The sequence below is a fragment of the Sinocyclocheilus rhinocerous genome, unplaced genomic scaffold, assembly GCF_001515625.1.
Source record: "Sinocyclocheilus rhinocerous isolate Xijiao unplaced genomic scaffold, SAMN03320098_v1.1 scaffold283, whole genome shotgun sequence".
Lineage (NCBI taxonomy): Eukaryota > Metazoa > Chordata > Actinopteri > Cypriniformes > Cyprinidae > Sinocyclocheilus > Sinocyclocheilus rhinocerous.
In genome coordinates, this window is record NW_015627233.1 from 56990 (window position 1) to 81192 (window position 24203).

Here is a 24203-nt window from a genome sequence, read left to right on the forward strand (position 1 = left end):
GTCGGTAAGATTTCTTATTTTATTCAGCAAAAATGCATTAAAATGATCAAAAATCACAATATGTAACATTGAAGACTTCAATCACAGAAATAAATGACAGTTTTAAATATATTTAAATAGAAAACAGTTGTTTAAAATTGTAATAATATTCCACAATATTACTGTTTTAACTGTATTTTTATTTAAAGCTGCAGTCCGTAACTTTTTTTGGTTAAAAATGATCCGAAATCAATATTTGAGCAAGTACATAACCAGCCAGTGTTCAAAACTATTGCCTTACTTTAGCCCGATTCACAACGGTTAGCTTATAATAATGTTTTCTCATTTGAGTGGTACGGGTAGGTTTTCGCGTTAAATTCAAGCATGGCACTGCGTCATTGTCACAATCGGGACAAAGAGGCAGACAGGCAGGTAAACGTAAGTTAGAGAGTTTAATAAAAGGAACTTAGGAGAGGCTTCCAACGGAAAAGAGTTCAACATAGGGAGTAATGGAAGCAAAAAGTCTTATAGATAATTCCGCAAACAGCTGCAATTCCAGGTTTTCAAACAGAGATGGCGACAAAGAGGCAAAACTTACGGACTGCAGCTTTAAATAAATGCAGCCTTAATGACCATAAGGGACTTCTTTCAATCTTCTCATCTTATTCTGACACCAAACTTTTGAATTGTAGTGTGTATGTAAATAAATTAAAACATAAATTTTAAATCAATAAACAACTCGTGAATAAACTACATAATAAACGGTGTAATAAAGTGTATTTATCTACAACTGAAGATATCAATCTGCCTTAAATCAGAAAGATAATTCCACATAAATTAAAACTGTATAAACCTTAACTCAACATTTTAACTAAATAAATATACGTACGTAACTAAATCCACTAAATAGTTTGATTTGATTCAGAAAGAAACAGCAAACAGAATAATACTAATGATAACCAGAACATTCATACCTTCTGTGACCTAAGATATTGAATATTAACCAGTTGCAAAGAAATGGATCTTGTTGCAGCTTGTGCTGCAAAAAAAAAAAAAAAACACACACAGCCAAGCATGAAACATGTAAATGGCAAATGAGCTCCAACTGTCCATACTTGCAAAAGATCAAGAGATTAATGGCTACCATCACATGCAGTGCAGCATATCAGGCCTATATTTCATCTGTGATGGATGTGGGCTAACATTCAGCACAAGATACAATCTAAAGCGTCAAGCATTGGGCCAAGTTCATTTATCCACGGCTGATTTTTCGGATTTCATCCGCTAGATGGAAAGTTTTGCTCAAGGACATACATGCAGTTTTATGTCTTGAGTTGTGGGGATGTTTATTCCAAGCTGAATCATTAAAATATCAATATTTCTCTCCGACAGGTCATTCAGTGGCTGCAGATACACACTGAGCACAAGTTTTATTTTTTCTTTAAATATTTTAACATTTTCAGAAGTAGAAAAATATAAATCCCACATGCTACTCACGTTTGTGCAATATTTAATGTGCAATGTTCCAGTCAAATGACCTCCCTCAGTTCCTCAAATCCTTCTATATTGTTTTATTTTGTATTTTCAGTCAATGCAACATTAATTCAGGTGTGTGAGAAACTATAGATTTTTTTCTGAATAAATACATAAATAATACTCACTCACACAACCTGTGCTAATTTTTTTTTGCAGCAACTTATCACAAGATCACATAACAGAAGCTAACCATGTAATTACTGTTTTTGATCTGCACATCTGCATTTTCCTGCATGCATTTATTGTGAAGTGATTATGGCATTCTGTTTCTCATCTGCTGTGCACCCTTCCTCTCTGATCATATTAGTCCAAAGTATCATTATTTAATATCATCAACACGCAAATTGAATTAGTGCATATCAATTCAATATTGACGACAAACTTCCTAAGAAGATGTGGATTAAAGATGAAGGGTTTCAATGTGGCAGACACACCTGGCTGTAATCTAAGGAAAGACTGTTCTTAGGTAAACCTGTGTCTGTGTAGTGATGTCAGAGGAGAGTCCATCTAACATGCTTTTACTTGTGTCTACATAAAAACCATGCATGAAACCTGTGCTTGTATTAAACTTGGTAGTTTCAGAAAAGTTTTGGTTGCTTTAAAGAAAATTATTTCACCCAAAAACTAATAATCATCATTACTGTCATTATTTGCTTTTCTGAAACCACACAATAGCTTTGCATGAGGAAAAGACAGAAATGTAAATCATTATGCTGCTATAATACTTAGTCCCTAAGTGTAAAGTCATACAGGTTTAGACACAAGGGCAAGCAATTTTATGTTATCATTATTTTTTTTAAGGTGAACTGTGCCTTTAAATCTTACTTTTAAATCACAATAGCCCACTAAAATCACCGTATTGCACATAAATCCTGTTGCAAGAGTGAATATCCTCATTCCTGTCTGTTCTCATGATTTAGAATATCCTCATTCTGTTGTGACTCAAAGAACATGAATTTCACACTTGACATCTTATTAACGTGAAGTACTTTCCTTGACCTTATAAAATAACGCGCTTTTGGTTCATTTGAGCTCCTTTATACAGAAAAGAAGGTAAATACTGTACAAGTCTTCATGCTTCAGCATCTGTATATCTTGTAAATAACTTTATTCTTTAAACATTCTGTAAAGGAGACCCTTCTTGGTCTTTCAGTACTAAAATACTATTCTTAAATGAAAGTATAAACTAGTCTGTCTGGTTTTCTTGTTGCAGCTTGTACATTTCATAACATTTTGCAATCCACTGGTTTGACTTGCATCAAAATAAAGAAACGAAATGAAAGAAAAAACAACTTCTGCTTCTGACTTTCCCCCCAAACAAGCCATGCATATGACAACTCACAACTGCATAATTGCTGTCATCGGTTTTAGCTTAAATAAGCCACATTATCAGACCTTAAACCCATGAGAATAGAGGAAATTTCATGCTGTGGTGGAACATCCAGCTTAAAAAAAAGGGTTGTTAATTTTATTGAAAACGTGACAGCAATCACACACATTATGTTAAAACAGATTTGCTGCTTGAGGCATTAGCGCTGAGAGTTAATTACAAAATGTTAAATGTCAAATTCATTATAAAGGCTTAGAGGGCTGTTTTGTCAATAAAATGACTGTGTCTGTCCTTCAGCCTTCAAAGCAATCATCCTTTATTTCTTGAGAGCCTAAAGGCATCTGGAAAAACAGAACTCCTGATGAAGTGGCTTGGAAATAGAAATGTATTCATTGGGGCAGCGTCAAGTTTGATTGCTAAATCATGATACTCAACAAAATCTCTTTTTTTAAATTAGACTGTAGCTGCTACAGTACATAAAAAGTTTATAGTACTTTTTCTGAAGATTTTTTTTTTTTTTTAAATAGGACACACTAAATTAAGCAAATGACAGTAAGGCATTTAACATGTTACAAAATGTACTATTTTAAATGAATGGCTTCTGAAGGATCATGTGACACTGATAACTAGAGTAAATAGCTTCGCCTGAATCTTCCTGGAATAAAATGCATTTAAAAAAAATATTACAATAGTTATTTAAGCTGTAATAATATTTTACAATATTACTGTTTTTACCTTTTTTGATCAAATAAATGCAGCTTTGGTGAGCATATAAGACACTGCTTTCAAAAACATTTGAAAATCTTATCAACCCCAAACTTTTGAACGTTAGTGTATGTTTATGAAAACGATGACATGAATGTAAGGAAAACAAGTTGCTGCTAAAACAAATTCTTACTCTTAGCTCTCACTTCGCTTTCTACGTTGTTTACGCTTTGATTTGAACGAAAACAACGTATCCGCTTGGTGAGCATATAAGACACTTCTTTCAAAAACATTTGAAAATCTTATCGAAGATGAACGGAGGTCTTACGGTTTTAGAATGACATGAGGGTGAGTAATTTTCATTTTTGGGTGAACTAACCCTTTAATGACAGCTAAAATTGCCAGCTGTAAATATGCTTAAAATCTGACCAATACTATAATCCCAGGCATCACAAGTCAAACTTCCAGACAGCAGCTGACACAGAACAGCATACACTGTGTTCATTCAGCGGATATTCTCCTTAATGGCGCTAGGGTGACGCGGAGGAGACGAATTGTTGAATAAAGTCGTTAATTTTGTTTTCTTTGCGTACAAAAAGTAATGTCGTAGCTTCGTACAATTACGGTTGAACCCCTGATGTCACATGGATTATTTTACCAATCTCCTTGCTACATTTCTGGACCTTGATCATGGTAATTACATTGCTGTCTATGGGAGGGTCAGAGAGCTCTCAGAATTCATCAAAATATCTTAATTTGTGTTCCGAAGATGAACGGAGGTCTTACGATTTTAGAATGACATGAGGGTGAGTAATTTTCATTTTTGGGTGAACTAACCCTTTAATGACAGCTAAAATTGTCAGCTGTAAATATGCTTAAAATCTGACCAATACTATAATCCCAGGCATCACAAGTCAAACTTCCAGACAAAAAGCCTCAATCAGCAATGTACTCTTCAAAACTTACCACCTGCTTCATAATTTACAGTGCAAACCACAGAAAAACCATTACAGACCCATTACGCTATATTACCAGGAAATTCAGCACATCCTTTACATTTTTCGATTTTAAAAACATGCTTTTTGTTCGTTTTCTGTCAGGAGTTTGAAGAGACAGATGAACCACAGCCAATATACTCTTTAAAATGGACATGTGTTCTAGGCAAGAGTAAATGAATAAAACATAAACATCCTAACCAACAGGCAGGTTGACCTTACATAAAAGCTTCGCATTGATTTTTTAAAATCAAAATTACATTCAGATCATGTGACTATCTGGGACTATCTGGAAATCTAATAAGAAGTTGGTTAGTGTGGATTTCATCTCAGTTCTCAAGAATTTGTCTGAAGATCGATGGGACCATAAGAGCTTCTAGTCAAAATCAATAAAATGATATGATTGGTCCCTAGTGCATTTCCTCTGTAACTGCACTGCCAGCTAACATCTGAAGTCATTTCTTGCCAGACGCTGCGAGACGATTTTACTAATGGCCAACGTTATGTCATGATAAGAAGGCAACAAGTTCAACTTTTAAGATTTGACTATATAACTGGACTGCTAGAAACAGACAAAGCGACTGCTTTTATGAATACACACACTACAGTTGGACAGTTTGGGGTCATTTTTAAATTCAGTCGAAATCAAAGAATCCTGGAGAAAAGTGTCACCGTTTTCACAAAAACATTAAGCAGCACCACTGTTTTCAACATTGATAATAATAAGAAATGCTTCTAGAGGTTTTTCTTGAGAAGCAAATCATTATATTCGAATGATTTCTAAAAGATCATGTGACACTGAAGACTGGAGTAATGATGCTGAAAATTCATATTTGAACATTTTAAAGTAAGGAATATTTCAATTCAATAATACAATATTTGTGTATACTTTTTATTGTATTTGTTTTAGCTTATTAAAGTATCACACTGTTAGCTTAGCTACATGTATTTGCTACATGCTCAACAAGCTTAGCTATTGCCTACATAGACAACATTATCAAGGCGGCTTATAGGTTTTGGAAAATATGTGACCCCTGGACCACAAAACCAGTCATAAGGGTCAATTTTTTTGAAATTGAGATTTATACATCACCTGAAAGCTGAATAAATAACCTTTCCATTGAGGTATCGTATCCTACATGTTAGGATATGACAATATTTGGCCGAGATACAATATTTGAAAATCTGAGGGTGCAAAAAAAAAACAAATAAAATTGAGAAAATTGCCTTTGTCCAACTGAAGTCCTTAGCAGCGCATATTACTAATCAAAAATAAAGTTTTGATATATTTACAGTAGGAAACTTACAAAATATCTTCATGGAACATGATCTTTACTTAATATCCTTATGATTTTTGGCATAAAAGAATAATCGATAATTTTGACCCATACAATGTATTGTTGGCTATTGCTACAAATATACCCATGTTACTTATGACTGGTTTTGTGCTCCAGGGTCACATATAAACCCTCAAGTGAGACTCAACTAACTGCTGAAATGATGTTCATTGCAGAAGTCAGAGATCTCGTGAGAGGATATAGCACAGATACTGTAAACAGAGGTCTAGTATGCTTATGGAGTTTCCATGCAGGCTTATCCTATATAATGACCTTCACATGGGTGAGTGTATATATGAACATTTCTGCTCACGTGAAAACGCATGTGCATCCAACCACATATTGGGATCGCATTTCATTGCCAAAAAAAATTGGTATTTAAAAAGTTCCCGAAAACATCTGCATTAGGGTTTAAATCCTGGATACAGATCCCGGCAGCACACAAAAGACGGGGGGCTCGCTTAGTAACTATGGTTTGAATTAAAAAGTAGTTCTTCCCTCGCTAATTAACTTTAACAATGCAATCAACCAAAGATGCAGCCTCTTTTAGGTTTGACGTTAGTCTTTCCATCATGAAAGCAGCACGATATGGTAAAAAAAAACTCAGCTGCTGTTCTTCCATGACTGAAACAACAGACAATGTACAAATTTACAAATGTCATCCATATGTGAAGCTCTGTATTTGTATAAAAACATTACCAAACAGGCACTGTAGAAATCGGAATAATACAGTCTCTCAAAAACATTTAGATAAATGCGGTGGATAAATAAATACATTCTTGTAGATCTTTTTCAGGTTTTAAATATCACATTCTGTGTATAAAGTATAAAGTTACAGCACTAAAATGTAAACTAGCTTGATTTAATTTAGGAAAAGTCTATTCGATTTGTGAAAAATACGTTGGAAAATGTGTGATACCCACGTTCTGATATACACACATTTCTGCTAATAGCACTGAAGATGTTAACGTCACACGTAATGTAAAATCTAACAGATGTCAAGCAGTCATGTGAATTGCTTACATAACCTTCTGTGCCATGAGAGGACTTATAGTTCAGAGTGCTGGCGAGGTGCTTGGGGGTTTGGTGATGGATGTGGGGTTTGTCTTTGGTTTGGGGTCACATGCTTCTGCTCTCTGTGGTCTTCCCTGCCCCCAGTCTTTATTTTAGGAGCCCTCTGAGCTGCGTAAGTCGGTGCTTCTTGGTCCATTATTGCCAGAAAGTCAAAGAATGGCACAGGAGGGCCCCATTTCCCATCTGGGATCAAGCCTAAAAGAACAACGGAGAAAAAAAAAAACTGAATGTTGTAGTTCGTGACGTCTGTCGAACTCGTTTCACAAAGGTTGATTAAGAACAGCTAGCGCAACTTGAGTAAACACTAATTACTCTGTGTACATGCTACTTATGACAACAAAACAGCACTTATAGGTAGTAAATGATGCTTGATACATGGAAATCTTAAGTAGAGGAGTTTACTAATGGACAGTGACAAGTGATTCCAGATGTCTTGGTGTGGAAACTATGTAAACTGATCTACTATAATTCCTGTGAAAACACAAGGAATTGTGCACACAGATAGGCCTGTCGCAATAATCAATATATCGACTTATCGCGCAGAAAATCTCCATACAAGTTCTTTATGCATTTTTATTTTTTTCTACTTGTTACTTTGCACTTTTTGCTAGAAAATGTTTATTTATTTATTCAGGTTTTTCAAGGTATCTAATATTTTGATGCTTAATTTCCATGATCTAAATACTCGTAAAAATTAAAAGTTTGTTGTCATTTGGAAGCGTGTAGGCCTTCTTGCATTATTATGCTGTTACATTATGATTATATATTCAGTGGTGCCATATATAATATAGACTATTAAGACAGCTGCGGGCCGCATTTGGCCAGCGGGCCGTAGTTTGGACACCCCTGTAGGCCTTCTTGCATTATTATGCTGTTACATTATGATTATATATTCAGTGGTTTAAAATTGTCTTTAAAATGACAATAATATCGCTTATCGCAATTATTTCTGGGGCAATATATCTCACAACAAAAAGTTGTTATCGTGATAGGACTACACACAGACAACATAGCTGCATGCTATAATAAAACAATTTATTAACAACGAATGCAAATATTTCTCATTAGTAATTTGATTATATTGCTTGATTGATTTATATTGATATACTTGATTTATATTTTTATACTTGATGGGAAAGTCTCTAGACTTTCTATTGGTCCATGTTTAAAAGTTTGGGGTCAGTAAGATTGTGGTTTTTTTTTTAATCAACTTTTTTCTTTTTAATCTTTTAAATATAAACATAATAACATAAATAGAACAAACAATCAAGGTAGGAGGAATAACAGACACATTACCAATAATTTAACAGTCTTGACAAGAAATTTGATTGAAGATTGTTTCTTGAGCACTCAATCAGCATATTAGTATGATTTATGAAGGATCATGTGAAAATGTAGCTTTGCAATCACAGAAATAAATTACATTTTAAATATACATCCAAATAGAAAACAGTTATTTGAAATTGTAATATTTCACAATATTACTGCTTCTACTGTATTTTTTAAATAAATGCCGCCTTGTTGAACATAAAAGACTAAGACTTCTTTAAAAACATTTTTTTAAAAAATCTTATCAAACACAAACTTTTGAATGGTAGTGAGAACTTCAATAAAAAGGGCTGCTTAACAGTCATGCATTCACAAAATAAATAAATACAATCTAAATAGTTGTATAGTGTTGTGGAAATCAATACTACAGCAATCTGACACACACACACACACACACACAGCAAAAGTGTTCTATGAAATATTGGTTCTGCAGTCTCCCCTGAAATAGGCATTTAGACACCACTGAAGAGGTGGAAAATAACTGTAGATCTTCTCAGAATTTCCTTCCATCCAAAAGAAATAATTGCAGCTCTATTTCATGGATATAGACGCTATTTTTTTCCAGCACACTGATAAAAACCTGTGCATCCCTGATGCCTAGAAAAAGCATAACTTGAAGAGTCCAGGAGTTTTTCTTTTAGCTGTTAATGTTCTAAATGACCCTTAAACATTTTAACTTTAAAATGTTTTCTTCTGTAAGTAAATTTTGGATCAAAGCATCTAATAGATAGATAGACAGACAGACAGAGAGATGATCAAAAATACAGTAAAAACAGTAATATTGTGAAATATTAATACCAACACCAATCAGCATATTAGAATGATTTCTGAAGGAACATGTGACTCTGAAGTAATGGAGTAATGATGCTGAAAATTCAACTTTGTATCACAGGAATAAATTATTATTTAAATATATTAAAACAGAAAATGGTTATTTTAAATAGTAATAATTTTTCCACCTTATTACTCTTTTTACTACATTTTTCATCAAATAAATGCAGCCCTGGTGAGCATAAGAGACTTTAAAACACATTTTTAAAAATCTTACCCATCCAAAACTTTTCAATGGTGGTATGGTAACACTTTATTTATTCAGGACCAGTTCTCACTATAAACAAGCATGCATATTACTAGCATATTGGCTGTTTGTTAGTATAAATCACATATTAATGCCTTATTAACCATTTATAAGCAGAAAATTAGGAGTTTATTGAGGCAAAAGTCTTAGTTAATAGTTAGTTAATGGTAAGAATTGGACCTTAAAATGAAGTGTGACCGGTAGGGTAAATAAAGTAATATAATAAATATAATGAATAGAAAATGTTATATTTATAATGGTAGGAAATTATGAAGGTGTAACAGGATATGAAAATGTCACTCATCGCTCCCATGAGCACAATGAGGGAAAGTCCTGCTGCATCTAAACTTTAATGTGGTGACAACACAGAGGGACACTGCCACTTATTATGCAAAGTTTCCATGAGAAATGCAAAATTAAAAGTAGAATCTTTCTTGTCTTGAGAGACTGAATCCTTTCTCTGGTCACACAGAAGAGAGAAGGACAAACCTATCAATGTGTAATGGGAATGATTACACTTACCGCCCCATTACACATACAGGACCAAAAAAATAGGCTAAAACACTAACATTACAGTCATACACCAGACAATACGCAAACAGCCTAATAAAATCTATGGGGCCGAATAGCAGAAAGGAAACAACTATTGTGTTTTCCTTGCACCAAGAGTCATAAAACAGGCACCTATACAATGACTCTTTTAACAGCAATGCGAAGGACATTTCATTATTATTACACTAATGCTTCATGGCTAAAATTCAGATGATGTGGAGACAATTGTATTTGCTCTGCATTTCACTGGCATATGAAATTTAATAAATATCTTGCGATGGATAAAGTGCTTCATCCATCCACATAAAACACATTTTAACCGACAGACGGATGAAGCCATCTTTTTCGGAAGTGCAAAAAGCTGCCAAAAAAAAAAAGTCGCCCGGCCCCAGGAGTCCAGCAGAAGATTTCAGGGAAATAACTTGTAACAATCAGACACAATTAAGGGATACAGTTTCCTCTCAGCTTCACAGGAAGCAGATGGGAGATGCTGAAAAGTGGGTATAAAACCAGTTCAGGTTTTGACACTGACAAAAGCAAGACCCGCTCAGAGACCATCAGCGGAATGTCTTTGGGGACGTGCAGTGAGAGCGCATTTTGGAAAGGCATCAACAGAGTTGAGTGCTGGATCTGAGTGATTGGGCTTGTTTTTTTTTTTTACCACAGGCAACAATAGTGATTGTATTAGGGGAAAAGTGTTGGTGAGGTTCTGAATGGATAGGGTGTGATCTCAAACACTGGTGTGGTGCGTGCCAGCTTTTACAGGGCAGGGGTGAGCGATGACTGATTCCTGGAAATGTAGGCAAATAACAGACGTTGCCAACAATTACAAGGACATATTTGATGTCTTCAAATGTCTAACTACTGTGAAAGTTAGCTAAAGAGGTGGTACAGTTTGAAGACATTCACACTTGACATTTCCACAGTTACCACACAATAATATTCTCAATAATACTATGCCAAAAAGGCACGGCCAGGTGGAACCAACATGTTTCCAAGTTATTTTTCTGTCATGAATGAAAGTGAACTACCGACAAAATCACAGATGAAGTGAATATAAAAATATAGATACCATTAACTGATATAAAAATGAAATTAAGTTACAAAATAAAAATAAAAATATTAATGTTAAAAATATGCTAAAAATAAAAATATAAATCATTTTAATTCAATAGATTTTAACTAGTGCTGTCAAACGATTAATCGCGATTAATCACATCCAAAATAAGTTTCTGTTTGCATAATATATATGTGTGTGTGTTCTGTGTATATTTATTATGTATACATAAATACACACACATACAGTATATATTTTGAAAATATTTACATGTATTTAAATGTCTATATTTATATTGATATAATTTATATTATAAATAAATATATTTAATATATAAACATAACATATTTTTCTAATATATATACATCCATGTGTTTGTATTTATATATACATAATAAATATTCAAAGTGCACATACATAATGTAAACAAAAACTTTCATTTTGGATGCGATTAATCACGATTAATCGTTTGACAGCACTAATTTTAACATAAAATAAAATATTTAAATGCTAAATTTTTAACATTAATATGCTAAAATAAAATATAAAGTATTCACAAAATGCAATATTTTAATGCTGATATGCTAAAATATAAAATAATACAATAAAATATAAAATAAACAAATAAATGCCCAAATATCTAAGATATTCTTGTCATTTAATAAGGCTCCAAGTCTTTTATTTTCCTCATTTATCATCAGACAGAAGTAAAAACAGCACATTTCACCTCAAGCCGAACATTTTGCGCTATATTTCAAGTATGTAGCGCAAACATGCAAGTGAGGTTAACTGTCCAGAAATGTTAATTATATTGATGAAAACTTGACATTTTTTTTTCCTCATTCATTTTGTTGCACCTGGTTAGGGCTGAAATCTGAACCAAACTGTTGTTTTTTGGATCAAAATCCTTTAATTAAAAGCTACAGGGACTCACCTGCTGGTTGTTCCTGTCCGTTTTCCACATCGTGAATCCACTGAAGGATGTTCTTAGCCATTAGGGGGCGCTCTGGGGGGAAAAGGAACACCTCTTCTCCAGTTTTTAACTGTGACATCACCAAAACAGGAAGTGGAGGTACAAAGCCAAGATACTTTTCCAGGATAGACCTCCCGACAGGTGTCCGACCTCTAAAACAATGAAACCCCATAGATGACAATTAACAAAGGGTTTGCTTAAAGTGAATGCATTTTGATTAATGTGTCTAACAGATCATGTTCCTCACAGATGGATCCAACATGGCAGGAAGGAATCCAGCTGTCCAGAGCTCAGCGGTTGCTTTATCTCTGCTAAAGCCTTTGTACTCTCTGTACTGTCCTCCTTTCCGATAAAAAGCAGCAGCAAAGGTTTCTCAAGCTCCAAATACCATGGAAGATTCTCCACAGTCAGTTCAGGCTTTAATGCAAAACACAACACATTTTCATCTTATTAGAGAGTTTTTTGCAAAGGAACAAAAGGCGACTTTTACTGCAATAAGATGGCATTTTGAGAAGGAGCGTATTTTCCCACCAAGTGTGAAGGGGCATGTAGGGATGAATTATTTCACTTTCCCATTTTTTAAATGTTGTTGTTGTTTTTATAAATGTATTGCCATATCAGCTTCACAAGCTATTACATGGCAGATACAGATTCAACATTCAACAATATAATTAAATAAATAAATAATTATAATAAATACAAATATTTTATAAAATTATTTTTATAAAATTCAATTTTTACACAAGACTGTAAGAGATTCTTTAAAGGGGTCATATGATGCGATTTCAAGTTTTCCTTTCTCTTTGGAGTGTTACAAGCTGTTCGTGAATAGATAAGATCCCTAAAGTTGCAAAGACTAAAGTCTCAAACCCAAAGAGATATTCTTTATAAAAGTTAAGACTTGTCCACGCCCTCCTAAAACGCCTCGTTCAAACATGCCCCCACATGTCTACCTCACTGTGTGGGAAGATTTGCATAACACCATTTTGAAAAAAAATCGACGCGTTTCAGAAAGGCGGGGCATAGAGGAGAAACAATAATGTACAGTATGTGGAAAATAATGTGGTTTTTTTTACCTTAAACCGCATAAACACATTTCATTACACCAAATAATGTTCTTTTTTAGCAACGTCATCTGACCCCTTTAAATTGTAAAAGTTATTCTGGGTCTGTCTCAAAAAATAAGTCCTTCATATCACATTTCATATAAATAAGTTATGAACAAGCTTATGTATGTACTATTATTAATATTATTTATAAGTATTCATTTTGAATTAGCTTTTATTTTTATAGTTTCAGTTTTCCTTTGAATTATAGTTTGTTTTAATAATTTTGTTATCAGCTTTTTTTATTTGTAATATTTTTACAAATATTTTTTATGTAGCTTTCATTTATTTTTATTTCAGTTTTAGATAACTTTAGACATTCAACTGAAATTTATTTTATTTCAGTGTTTTTCAACAAATTTTTATATATTTATGTATGTAATTTTTTTTTACAATTAATGAAAACAAATTTAATAGTTTGTTTTAGTGTACAACAACAACACTGTTAACTACGTCAATGTGGAGAGCCAGTCAATTCATGTTACTTAAATTCCAGTAAAACACATGTGATTCCAATATAAAGTACCATTGAGCAACTGTGAAACACGTGGTAAATTTGCAACTATTTTCTCAAAACAACTTACAAAACGATCCAGCTCCACTTGTTTTATAAGTGAGACAAGGTCCGTTGGTGAGGATGATGGGAGAGAATAGACCTCATAAGGAACTCCAGGGCTGCGGGACACCAGTAGAGCAGGCAGGTTTACTGACAGTCCCTCCACCCTAATCAAATACAGAGCAGTCAGCTGGAACGCTTTCTTACATCACACTGAAGTCCACACATGTATCATCTTGTTAAGACACTTACAATTTCTTTGAATGCAAGGTTTAATCTCAAGTATATTACATCATCAAAATAGTTGTGGTGAAACTGTCAGATACCATTGCTCTGCCTCTTTGTGGGCAAACAGCCCAAGAATTGTCTCTCCTCTGAGGAGTCTTGCAGCTTCTTCAAATGAAGTTACACCTAAGACATAAAGAGCACATGATTGACAGGTTCCTGTGCATATGTAACAAGTTATGCAATACATGCTGCACCCATAAAATACATTTTGATTGCCATGATATAAAAAACAAATGTGATTATACAAGCGGTGTAACATTTGAAGAGGTCATGTAGTATATTTTTATTTTATTTGTTCCCTGCAAGTCAATAACAGAGGTAATTTGGTTTTTACATGTCCACTTTCTGCATCCTTCTGACCATCAAAATGAAACCGGCTGCTGTGGTTTTAAAGGGATAGTTCACCCAAAAATTAAAATTCTGTCATTATTTACTCACCCTCACGTCATTTCAAACTTGTATGACTTATTTTCTTTAAAATACCTTCTTCCGTGTTTCACAGAAGGTGGAAATTCATGAATGTGTGGGATGACATAAAGGTGAGTAAATAATGACAGAACTTTTATTTTTGGATGAACTACCTTTTAATATTTTTATGTAAACCCTCACTGTTTCTAATGCTGGGATTTTTCAGAAGGTTATTAAGGGTGCAGCAGGTGCTACACAAAACCAAGATAAGCACCATTTACTCTTTTCATTAGTTCTTCTGGTGCTCAGGCTTGGAAATCACCATCCACTTTCACTTCATGGAAAACAGAAGCTCAGACATTCTGCATAGCAGTTCTTGTGCATTTCACAGAAAAATAATTTATTTGTAGTGCCACAAGAGAATCAAAGGCTATTTTATAGCCAGATTAAAGTAGTTTTTAAATTATTTTCTTATAGTATTACAATAAAAATTACACTACTGTTCAAAGGTTTGGTCAGATTTAAAAATATTTTTTTTAAAGTCTCCTATTCTCACCAAGACTGCATTTATTTACAGTAAAAAAAGGAAAAACAAAATACAGTAAAAACAGTAATATTACAAGATGCTATTACAATTTAAAATAATTGTTTTCTATTTGAATACATGTAATTTATCCCTTTGATGCAAAGCTGAATTTTCAGCAGTCTTCAGTGTCACATGATCCTTCAGAAATCATTCTAATAAGCTGATTTGGTGCTCAATTATTATCAATGCTGAAAACAGTTTTGCTGCTTAATATTTTTGTGGAAATGACGTATTTTTTATTCATAATTCTTTGGTGAATAGAAACGTCAAAAGTTCAATAAAACTATTTTAACAATGTGAAAGTCTTTACTGTCATTTTTTATTAATTTTATGGATCCTTGCTAAATAAATGAATCCAAACGTTCGATAGTAGTGAATATAAGGTCTTTCAAATTTCGATTTGATGAAAATTCTAAATTTTTCCTGGTAAAAAAATCTAATAAAAGTGTTTTTCTAAAAAAAAAAAGTGCCTCACAGAAGAAGAATATGGGGTTGTAGCATGACAGTAAATCATTTTTGAGTGAACTACTCCTTTTAGGTTTATACATGTATATATCCTCTATCTATCACATAGCAGTGACTCCTGAGAAAGTTGGCTTACCCATGTCATGTGTTGAACTGAAAAGGCCCAGCACTCTGACAGGGGTCAGATACATATGTTTACTGTACAAATCTCCCTCCAAGAACGACATCACCTCAGCAGAGGAGGAGAGAAGGTACGGATTGGAGACCAGACTCCTGCAACAACAAAAGTAACTCATTAATAAACATTAGGTGTGAAATGTTCAACTGAGATAATCTTGATTAAAGACTATTGGCTTTCTGTGTGGGAATCTAGGCAGCGCATTTACGATCACTGCACTGTTGTCTTGGGAGCATCTATTAATTGATTTTTGATGGTGCTCTACAGATAAAACACTATAGTTGCCTTTATCAACTCACAGCCATATAAGAACATATAAAAGAAGGTCAGTGTGGAGGCACAATCTGCAAACGCGCTCTTCAATCACCAGGCCTCTAATTTAAAAAAAGACAGCCCACTTTCAGGTTAATCCTGAGTGACGGAGACTAAATCCCACCCTGATGATCTGACCTTGTGTAGGTAAGAGGACACAATACTCACAGTAGTATGAACCTGTGTAGGCTCTTGGTTCCCAGCATTCCCTTATAGAGCTGAGCCACAGCCATGGGCCGGTAGATCAGAACGGTGGGGAAGGAAGTGACATTGTGATCACTGCAAATGTCAGTCCATTCTCCACAGTTTACTGACGCCAACTTTACCCCATTCATACCTGAACATGATAAAGAAAGAGACAGAGGGATGTGGTTTTAACATACTGTATGCTGATATTACTTCCACAAGTCTTTGACTGAAGTTTGTGCACATTTTTAACATAACATGAGATGTCAGATTATAAAATGGACACAAAATTTGTGCATTTTTCTTTTAATTATGCAATCTTGAGGTGTGAAAAAGTTTTTGCCATTAATTCAATGTAATTTATAATTAAATGTAAATTAAGTTAAAAATAAAAAAAAAATTCAAATAAATAAAACACTGTACATTTTTTCTGCAAAATAAAACAAAAAAGCCATACATATTGACATAAAGGTAAGTAAATAATGACCAAATTTTCATTTTTTATTTAACTTCATTAAATCTAATTATTTAAAAAAAAAAAAAAGGGAAGGAAGTGACATTGTGATCACTGCAAATGTCAGTCCATTCTCCACAGTTTACTGACGCCAACTTTACCCCATTCATACCTGAACATGATAAAGAAAGAGACAGAGCAAAAAAGAAAAAGACAGAGGGATGTGGTTTTAACATACTGTATTCTGATATTACTTCCACAAGTCTTTGACTGAAGTTTGTGCACATTTTTAACATAACATGTGATGTCAGATAATAAAATGGACACAAAATTTGTGCATTTTTCTTTTAATTATGCAATCTTGAGGTGTGAAAAAGTTTTTGCCATTAATTCAATGTAATTTATAATTAAATGTAAATTAAGTTAAAAATAAAAAAAAAATTCAAATAAATAAAACACTGTACATTTTTTCTGCAAAATAAAACAAAAAAGCCATACATATTGACATAAAGGTAAGTAAATAATGACCAAATTTTCATTTTTTATTTAACTTCATTAAATCTAATTATTTAAAAAAAAAAAAAAGCAATAAAGGATAGAGGAAATCGCTTAATATATCAACTGAAAATCACAGACAAGTCTGTTAAAAATCATTACAAAAATGGCTCAGAAAAGGGATGTTAGTCCTAAGAAAAATCATTTGTTTGCAGATTCCACTTGGTTTTATATTTTATTATCTAATGCAATGACTTAAGTGCCGAAATACTTTTTGAGGCCAGTGTAAAAGCAAAACAATTTATTATGTAGAGATCGAGAATGACTGTTTCTTTAATATTATCTGAAAATGGATTCCATCAAATGAATCAATAAAGAAAAAAAATGCGACATAACTCCATTTACAGAATTTCTGTCAATTTTGTTCATCATTGAAATGCTTTTACCTTCAAGTGCATCCGCCACCTCTATATATGACTGAATGAAAGCCATACAGACAGCATCCCCTAGAGGACAAAAGTGGATATATCAGGGTAGATTCGTCTTACACATCAACTATAATAATAATACAAAAATAAAACTCACATTTAAAATAGAACAGCACCACTGTGACATCATTCTGTGTGACTGTTATTTGAAAAGTGTCTGAAGTGAGCTCAATAACAGACTCCAAATCCAGCATAAGATCACGGTCTCTGTACACAGACTCGGACACCTCATCATCGAGAATATCTGGATAAATTCAGCATCTTTAGAAGCAGTTCAAAACCACTTGAACCATTATACTAGTTAGCAATGACTGCATAGGTGGCATCCTACCAAGATCTGACCAATGTTCCTCATCTTCCTCTTCCTCTTCGGACTTGTGTTCTTGCAAAAGTTCTTCTTTGAAAAGTTTCACAACCCCTTCGGCGCTATTCAGGGTAAAATATTTCACATCCTGTTGAGAAAAGCTTTTGTTAAAAACAGATCTATCAAATAATCACAATCACACAACACATTCAAAGGTTAAACTGACCTCCTGTGGGAGTCTGTAAGCAGCGTTGTATTTCAGCGAAGTTTTCACGTTCGGACTGTCCCTGAAAAACGAAGAGGGAAAAAAAAAAAACTAATCAAAATCAAGAGGGAGATACTTTGTTGACTGAAAATAAGATCTGTGGAAGTCAGTTTGGAGATGTGTATTGGATGTTGTATGGATATATCAAAACTGACCCAATTTACTAAAAATAGTAAAAATGTCCCTACTCGTATTATGCACGAGTCATTATAGTGCATCCTTTGCCCAAAAACATTCCCTTTCATGATCTTCACCATAATGTAAAAACTTCCTATACTTATTTTTATTTCATGGGAAAATAAATATTACCAATAATATCAAATTTCTCCCCTCCAAATCAATTCCAGATAGATAAAAATCAAGAAACCCACCCTAACTTACTTGGTAACGACAATTAACAAGAGATAGTTAACATGTCTAACAATGATTAATACTTTTGTTTTTATTAATATTGGACAATGTTTCATTTTTTTATACGCTGAAACACTGTTAACATAGAAATGTGTAAATGTTAACATTAGTCAGTTGTAAACTAATTTGTCAATTTATTTATAAATGATTGTAGTAGGTATATAAAACTTTTTGGACATATATTAATGCTTTTATTCAGCAAGGATGCATTAAACTGATCAAGCGTGAACGTAAAGATATTTAAGCTTACAAAACATTTCTAATAAATGCTGTTCTTTTTATCTTTATATGCAAGAAAAGAATCTTGAAAAAATGTATCACGTTTTCTACAAAAATATTAAGCAGCATAATAAAATGTTATTTAATATAATATTACGCAGCTTAATAAAATATTAAGTCATGTTTTCAACATCGATAATGATAAGAAATGTTTTTGGATCACCAAATATTAGAATGATTGATTTCTGAAGGATCATGTGACACTGAAGACTGGAGTAATGATGCAGAAAATTCAGCTTTGCATCACAGAAATAAATTATGTTTTAAAATATACTAAAACAGAGAAAACTGTTCATTTTAATTGTAATAATATTTCACAATATTTCTGTTTTTACTCAATTTTTGAACAAATAACATCATAATCTTCACACCCTAAAAACCCACCTATAATTTGCAACCTAATGTCTTTGATATTTTTATTAATTATCATTGAGTGCTCATAATGTTGTAACAACTCTCGTTCTTTTTTGCTACCTTTTCAGACCGTAAAGAAAATTCAGCTTTGCATCACAGGAATAAATTATGTTTTAAAATATGTTCAAATAGACAACAAATATTTGAAATCATAATTTCTCACAATATTTATTTTTTATTGTATTTTTGAAAAAAAAAAAAAAAAAACATCTGACCAGTTAGTTTTATATACTTTAAGTATAACATATCTCTTATACAGTATATATAAGGTTTTATATACTGTATTTGTATATAACATATATTACATAATAGGCTATTTATAAAATGTGAAAGATTATAAACATTAACACAGACAATAATAAAAAACTAAATGTGACCCTGGACCACAAAACCAGTCTTAAGTCGCTGGGGTATATTTGTAGCAATAGCCAAAAATACATTGTATGGGTCAAAATAATAGATTTTTCTTTTATGCCAAAAATCATTAGGATGTTAAGTAAAAATCATGTTCCATGAATATATTTTGTAAATTTCCGACCATAAATATATTAAAACTTAATTGTTGATTAGTAATATGCATGGCTAAGAACTTCCTTTGGACAAATTTAAAGGCGATTTTCTCAATATTTTGATTTTTTTTGCACCCTCAGATTCCAGATTTTCAAATAGTTGTATCTCGGCCAAATATTGTTCTATCCTAAAAAATGGAAAGCTTATTTATTCAGCTTTCAGGTGATTTATAAATCTCAATTTCGAAAAATTGACACTTAAGACCAGGGTCACAAATAAATAATAAAAATAATAAGAGTAATAAAAAATATTTTTTGGTTCACAACATCCAATGCTTTAGCTAATTGCCGATTGTAAAGTGTTGCCCATGGAATCTTGTTACATGAATATATGAAATGCAGTATTGTTTTTGTTGCCGTCGTCAGTACCTGTGAATGAGCACTACTCCGACCTCCCCGCGGAGCTGCAGGGCGAGAGTTTGAGCGGTGGCCCGGTCCAGCTGCTGGGTTTGTGGCTGAGAGAACAGATACAGCACGGGCACACCGAGGTGCATATGAACCACATCTACGTCAGACGGGTCCAGCACTGCCTCTGTCTGCCAAAAAACAAGTCCACAATCAAACATAACAGATATGGAACTGAAGTGAGAATCAGAATTCCAACTCCTTTTTATTATATCTGGTATTAATGACAGGAAGTTGAAGATGCTTTCTCACCACTAGAGGTGCTTCCATCAGCTGCAGGAAGGTGTGTATGTTGATGGTGTTGAGTGGTTTCCTCATTGGAATGCTGGGACACGGATCAGACCGCCTGGACACACCTTTACAGTGCAGAAACCACAGCCGTGCTTGAGAAGAAGAGGGATCGACGACCCTGTGAAGGAGAACAGAAGATTCATTTGAGAGGCACTGAAGTACTTGAAGAATTTGTTATCATTTATATCAAATTGTCTAAATGTCTATTAATGCAATTAATGTTCATATATTGTGGTAGTTGGCAAGGTTTTTATAGTTAAATAAAACCATAAATTAAACCAGATTTTAAATTTGTAATCACATTTTTTGCTACTTGACGTAAAATAAACAAACTGAAATAATATAAGGTTTTTGCTATATTTTATTTAATTTATGTCTGTTATATATTACTTTTTCAAGTAAAAAAAAATGTGGTTACAAATGTAAAATGTGATCACATTTTATGGTTTTAGTTAACTATAATAACCCTGTCAACGACCACAAAATATTCAACAAGGCAACATTTCTCATTTTAATAAACTAAAACTAATAAATAAAATTATTAAAAACCACACAGACCTATTTAAAAATAAAACCACGTTTTAAAAAAAAATAAAAAATGACTAATCATACGACAAAATTACTAATCTAAACTAAAATTTAAGTGAAAACATAAAATATTACAATAAAATATCAACAAAAACTATAATAGAATAGCAATGATACAAAAATAACACTGGTCGTTGGATATCCAAACAAGTGATGAGAAGTTTAGAACAACTTTGGGAACACCTTGTGGCCATATTTTTCATAATTATAGTTGTCTATGGCAACATAAAAAATGTCATGCATCACATCTCTGTTCATTTTATGATTTGAGTACCTTAATAAGGACTGAAATTATATTGCTCCTTAGTAGAGGTCGACCGATTCATCGGTTTTGCCGATTAATCGGCACCGATAGTTGATTGGCGGAACTATCGGTTATCGGCAAAAATCAATGCCGATAGTTTTCCGGGTTGCGTCCGTTGCCGAGAAGGGTCCGCTGCCATTATACAGTACGAGAGCGGCCTCTAGAGGCGGAAATCACTTAACAGCACGTGTTGTTTGTTTTGACACGTGACACTGCGCGCTGCACAGAGCGGGAAACTTCAAACCTGCATTTAAATGCAGCCGACAGAAAATTCTGCCACGGAACAGAGCGCCATTCACATAGTTTTCCATTAAATTACATTATATTTGTCCCAAATCATTGTTAATGTACGTAATGACTTCACCCTAGGCTATGAATTATGTATTGTGCTCTTTCTGTGGCTCTAATAAAGTCTTTATGCTTCATATAGAGAGCTTTTTTTTTTTAAACACCGAACTTCAAACTCATTTATGCCACATTGTTCATTCTTGAAGCAAACTTATGTCCGTTTGGTGATTAAATAAACAGTTTTAGACCGCTGCTGGAATTGAAAGTGACGCGTCTGGTGTGTGACTTCTCCGAGAACGCATCGCAGGGCTCTACAGTGCGACCTTTTTTAAATAGTAAAGCTCTGTTTTAGTTTACCATTTTAAAAACTATCGGTTGATTAATCGGTATCGGCCTGTGTGGTCCAACCTAGCTATCGGTATCGGTAAAATCCACTATCGGTCGACCTCTACTCCTTAGAGTAATATAAAACTTACCCCATATGTTTTAGAACCAAAGTGCCAGTCGTCTGGACAAACTGGTATTTGGTTCCATACACAAACGCTGCCTCCATCAAAGCTCGGTGCTCTATCCCGACAAAAAAACAACAAGAGATATATAATATTGCTTCATTCCAACCAAGACAATGGACTATAGAGAATATAGAGATCCTACCTGGAAGGCCAAGCACTGGTATGTGGCTGACCACAATGTCACTGTTTTGTTTGGCTGCGCTCTCCACACGCAGCAGCTCAGCAGGTGTGTGCACATAACGGACTTCATTGAAGAGGACAGAGCTTTATGGAGGAAATAAGGCACACATTCAAAGGTCAACTGGACAAGGTCATCACTGCAGTTCCACCAGCCGAAATATCCACATCGTTAAATGTTGGTGGTGCTACTGTAAAAGTTTTAAATAAAGGAACTCACAAAAGCACATGAGAAACAATTGCATTGACGTCAAATACGGTATCGATGTCGAAACTCCTCAGGACCTCAGAGCCTCTGGAATGATAAAAGATAATAAAAGCTTTTGGGCCGTTCCAAACCTGTATGGAGTCAACGGATCATTTTTATATTTGTCAAAAAAATATATACTTGGCAAAAAATATACATAAACATTTGGCTAAATATCTCATGTTTCAACAATGAAAGATTTTGAATTGTTTTTAAAAGAAGTGTCTTAAGGCTGCATTTATCTGATCAAAAATAAAGTAAAAACAGTAATTTTGTGAAATATTTGTACATTATATAACAAAAAAAAATTTTTTATAACATTTTTTAACAACAACAAATAACTGTTTTATATTTAATATATTTTTAAATGTTACATCAAAGTGGAATTTTTTTTAGAAGCCATTACACAAGACTTCAGTGTCACATGACCCTTCAGAAATCATTCTAATATGCTGATTTGCTGCTCAAGAAACATTTCTTAATATTACCAATGTTGGAAACAGTTGTGCAACTTAATATTTTTGCGGAAACCATTAATTTTTCAGGATTCTTTGATAAACAGAACGTTCAAAAGTACACTTATTTGAAACAGAATCTTTTGTAACATTATAAATGACTTCACTGTAACTTTGAATCAATTTAATGAATCCCTGCTAAATAATTTCTTTCAAAAATCTTACTAACCCCAACATTTTGAATGTATATAATGATGTGAGGGTAAAGTTCATAAACGTTTACCTGAACAAGTATGCCTTGGTCATTAGCTTTTCTCCTGTGCAGTAGTTTGCTATAGCATCTTTAGAACAGTTCACCTGTAAAAACAATCAGTCATTCAAGCTGATATTACTGCATTATAGTCAACCATCATGTACAAAATAACTAGACATCAGAAAGCTCCTTCTTCTGACATTCTGGTGAGACCTGAAATGAGATTTTGCTCACCTTCCCAACAGATATTCCATAGTCCTGTAGGGCATCAGCTGACATCTCAAGCTGCTCCATGAACAGTTTGATGGTTGGATTGACTGCAAGTAGAACTATAGCTTATGTAATAGCCTATGAACTTTAATAATTAACTTTATAAGTTTTTTGACACCTCAAATGCATTGATTCAGCAGATACGCTGATGTGCTGATCTGACAAATGACTCTTGCTTAGCTTTGCACATTGTGATAACGGTTCTGCAATCATCTGCAACACATTTATCAAAGTCTCACCATGATTTCCAAAGTACATAAAGGACGTCTTCCCTGTGTGCATCCTCTCCATGAAGCTCTGACTGGAATCTTCTGTCAGTTTGGAGGAACATTGCTCTGATGTTAGGCTAAATAAAAACGCAATAAAATAGACGATGCACATGGTGCCTACTTAATGAACCTTTAACTTACATCCATTTACATTAGTTCATATTAAGGATGAGCCCAGTAAAAACTGGTACACAAAGAATATATCCATATTCTGTCAAAACAACTCGCCTGGGCTGTGCTACTAAATGCATCAGTCATACCCTAACAAATTACATTTTTAAGGGCAACCTATTAAAAAAAAATATATATATATAGTCATTTTGACTATACAAAATCCAATAGGTTAATGTTTACCGGTCAGTGTTACAAATGTAAGTACTGAAAATCTACATCCTCGAACACTAAAACAACATGCGCAGACGTTGTCCAATTAAA

At 33.6% G+C, this 24203-nt stretch overlaps 1 protein-coding gene across 1 annotated transcript; it reads right to left on the reverse strand.

Moving 5' to 3' along the window:
• Positions 1–5953: 5953 nt before the first annotated feature.
• Positions 5954–24203, reverse strand: LOC107723607 (thioredoxin domain-containing protein 16-like). The gene is made up of 19 exons (XM_016532324.1): positions 23739–24203; positions 23464–23546; positions 23260–23333; positions 22495–22569; positions 22240–22361; positions 22062–22152; positions 20367–20523; positions 20079–20245; positions 17998–18058; positions 17799–17919; positions 17565–17711; positions 17426–17485; positions 16013–16181; positions 15491–15627; positions 13934–14018; positions 13636–13774; positions 12193–12362; positions 11907–12097; positions 5954–7151 (listed from the first exon to the last, which is right to left on the reverse strand). Exons 1-19 carry the CDS (start codon positions 23878–23880, stop codon positions 6931–6933), a joined length of 2412 nt encoding a protein of 803 aa, XP_016387810.1. The 5' UTR covers positions 23881–24203; the 3' UTR covers positions 5954–6930.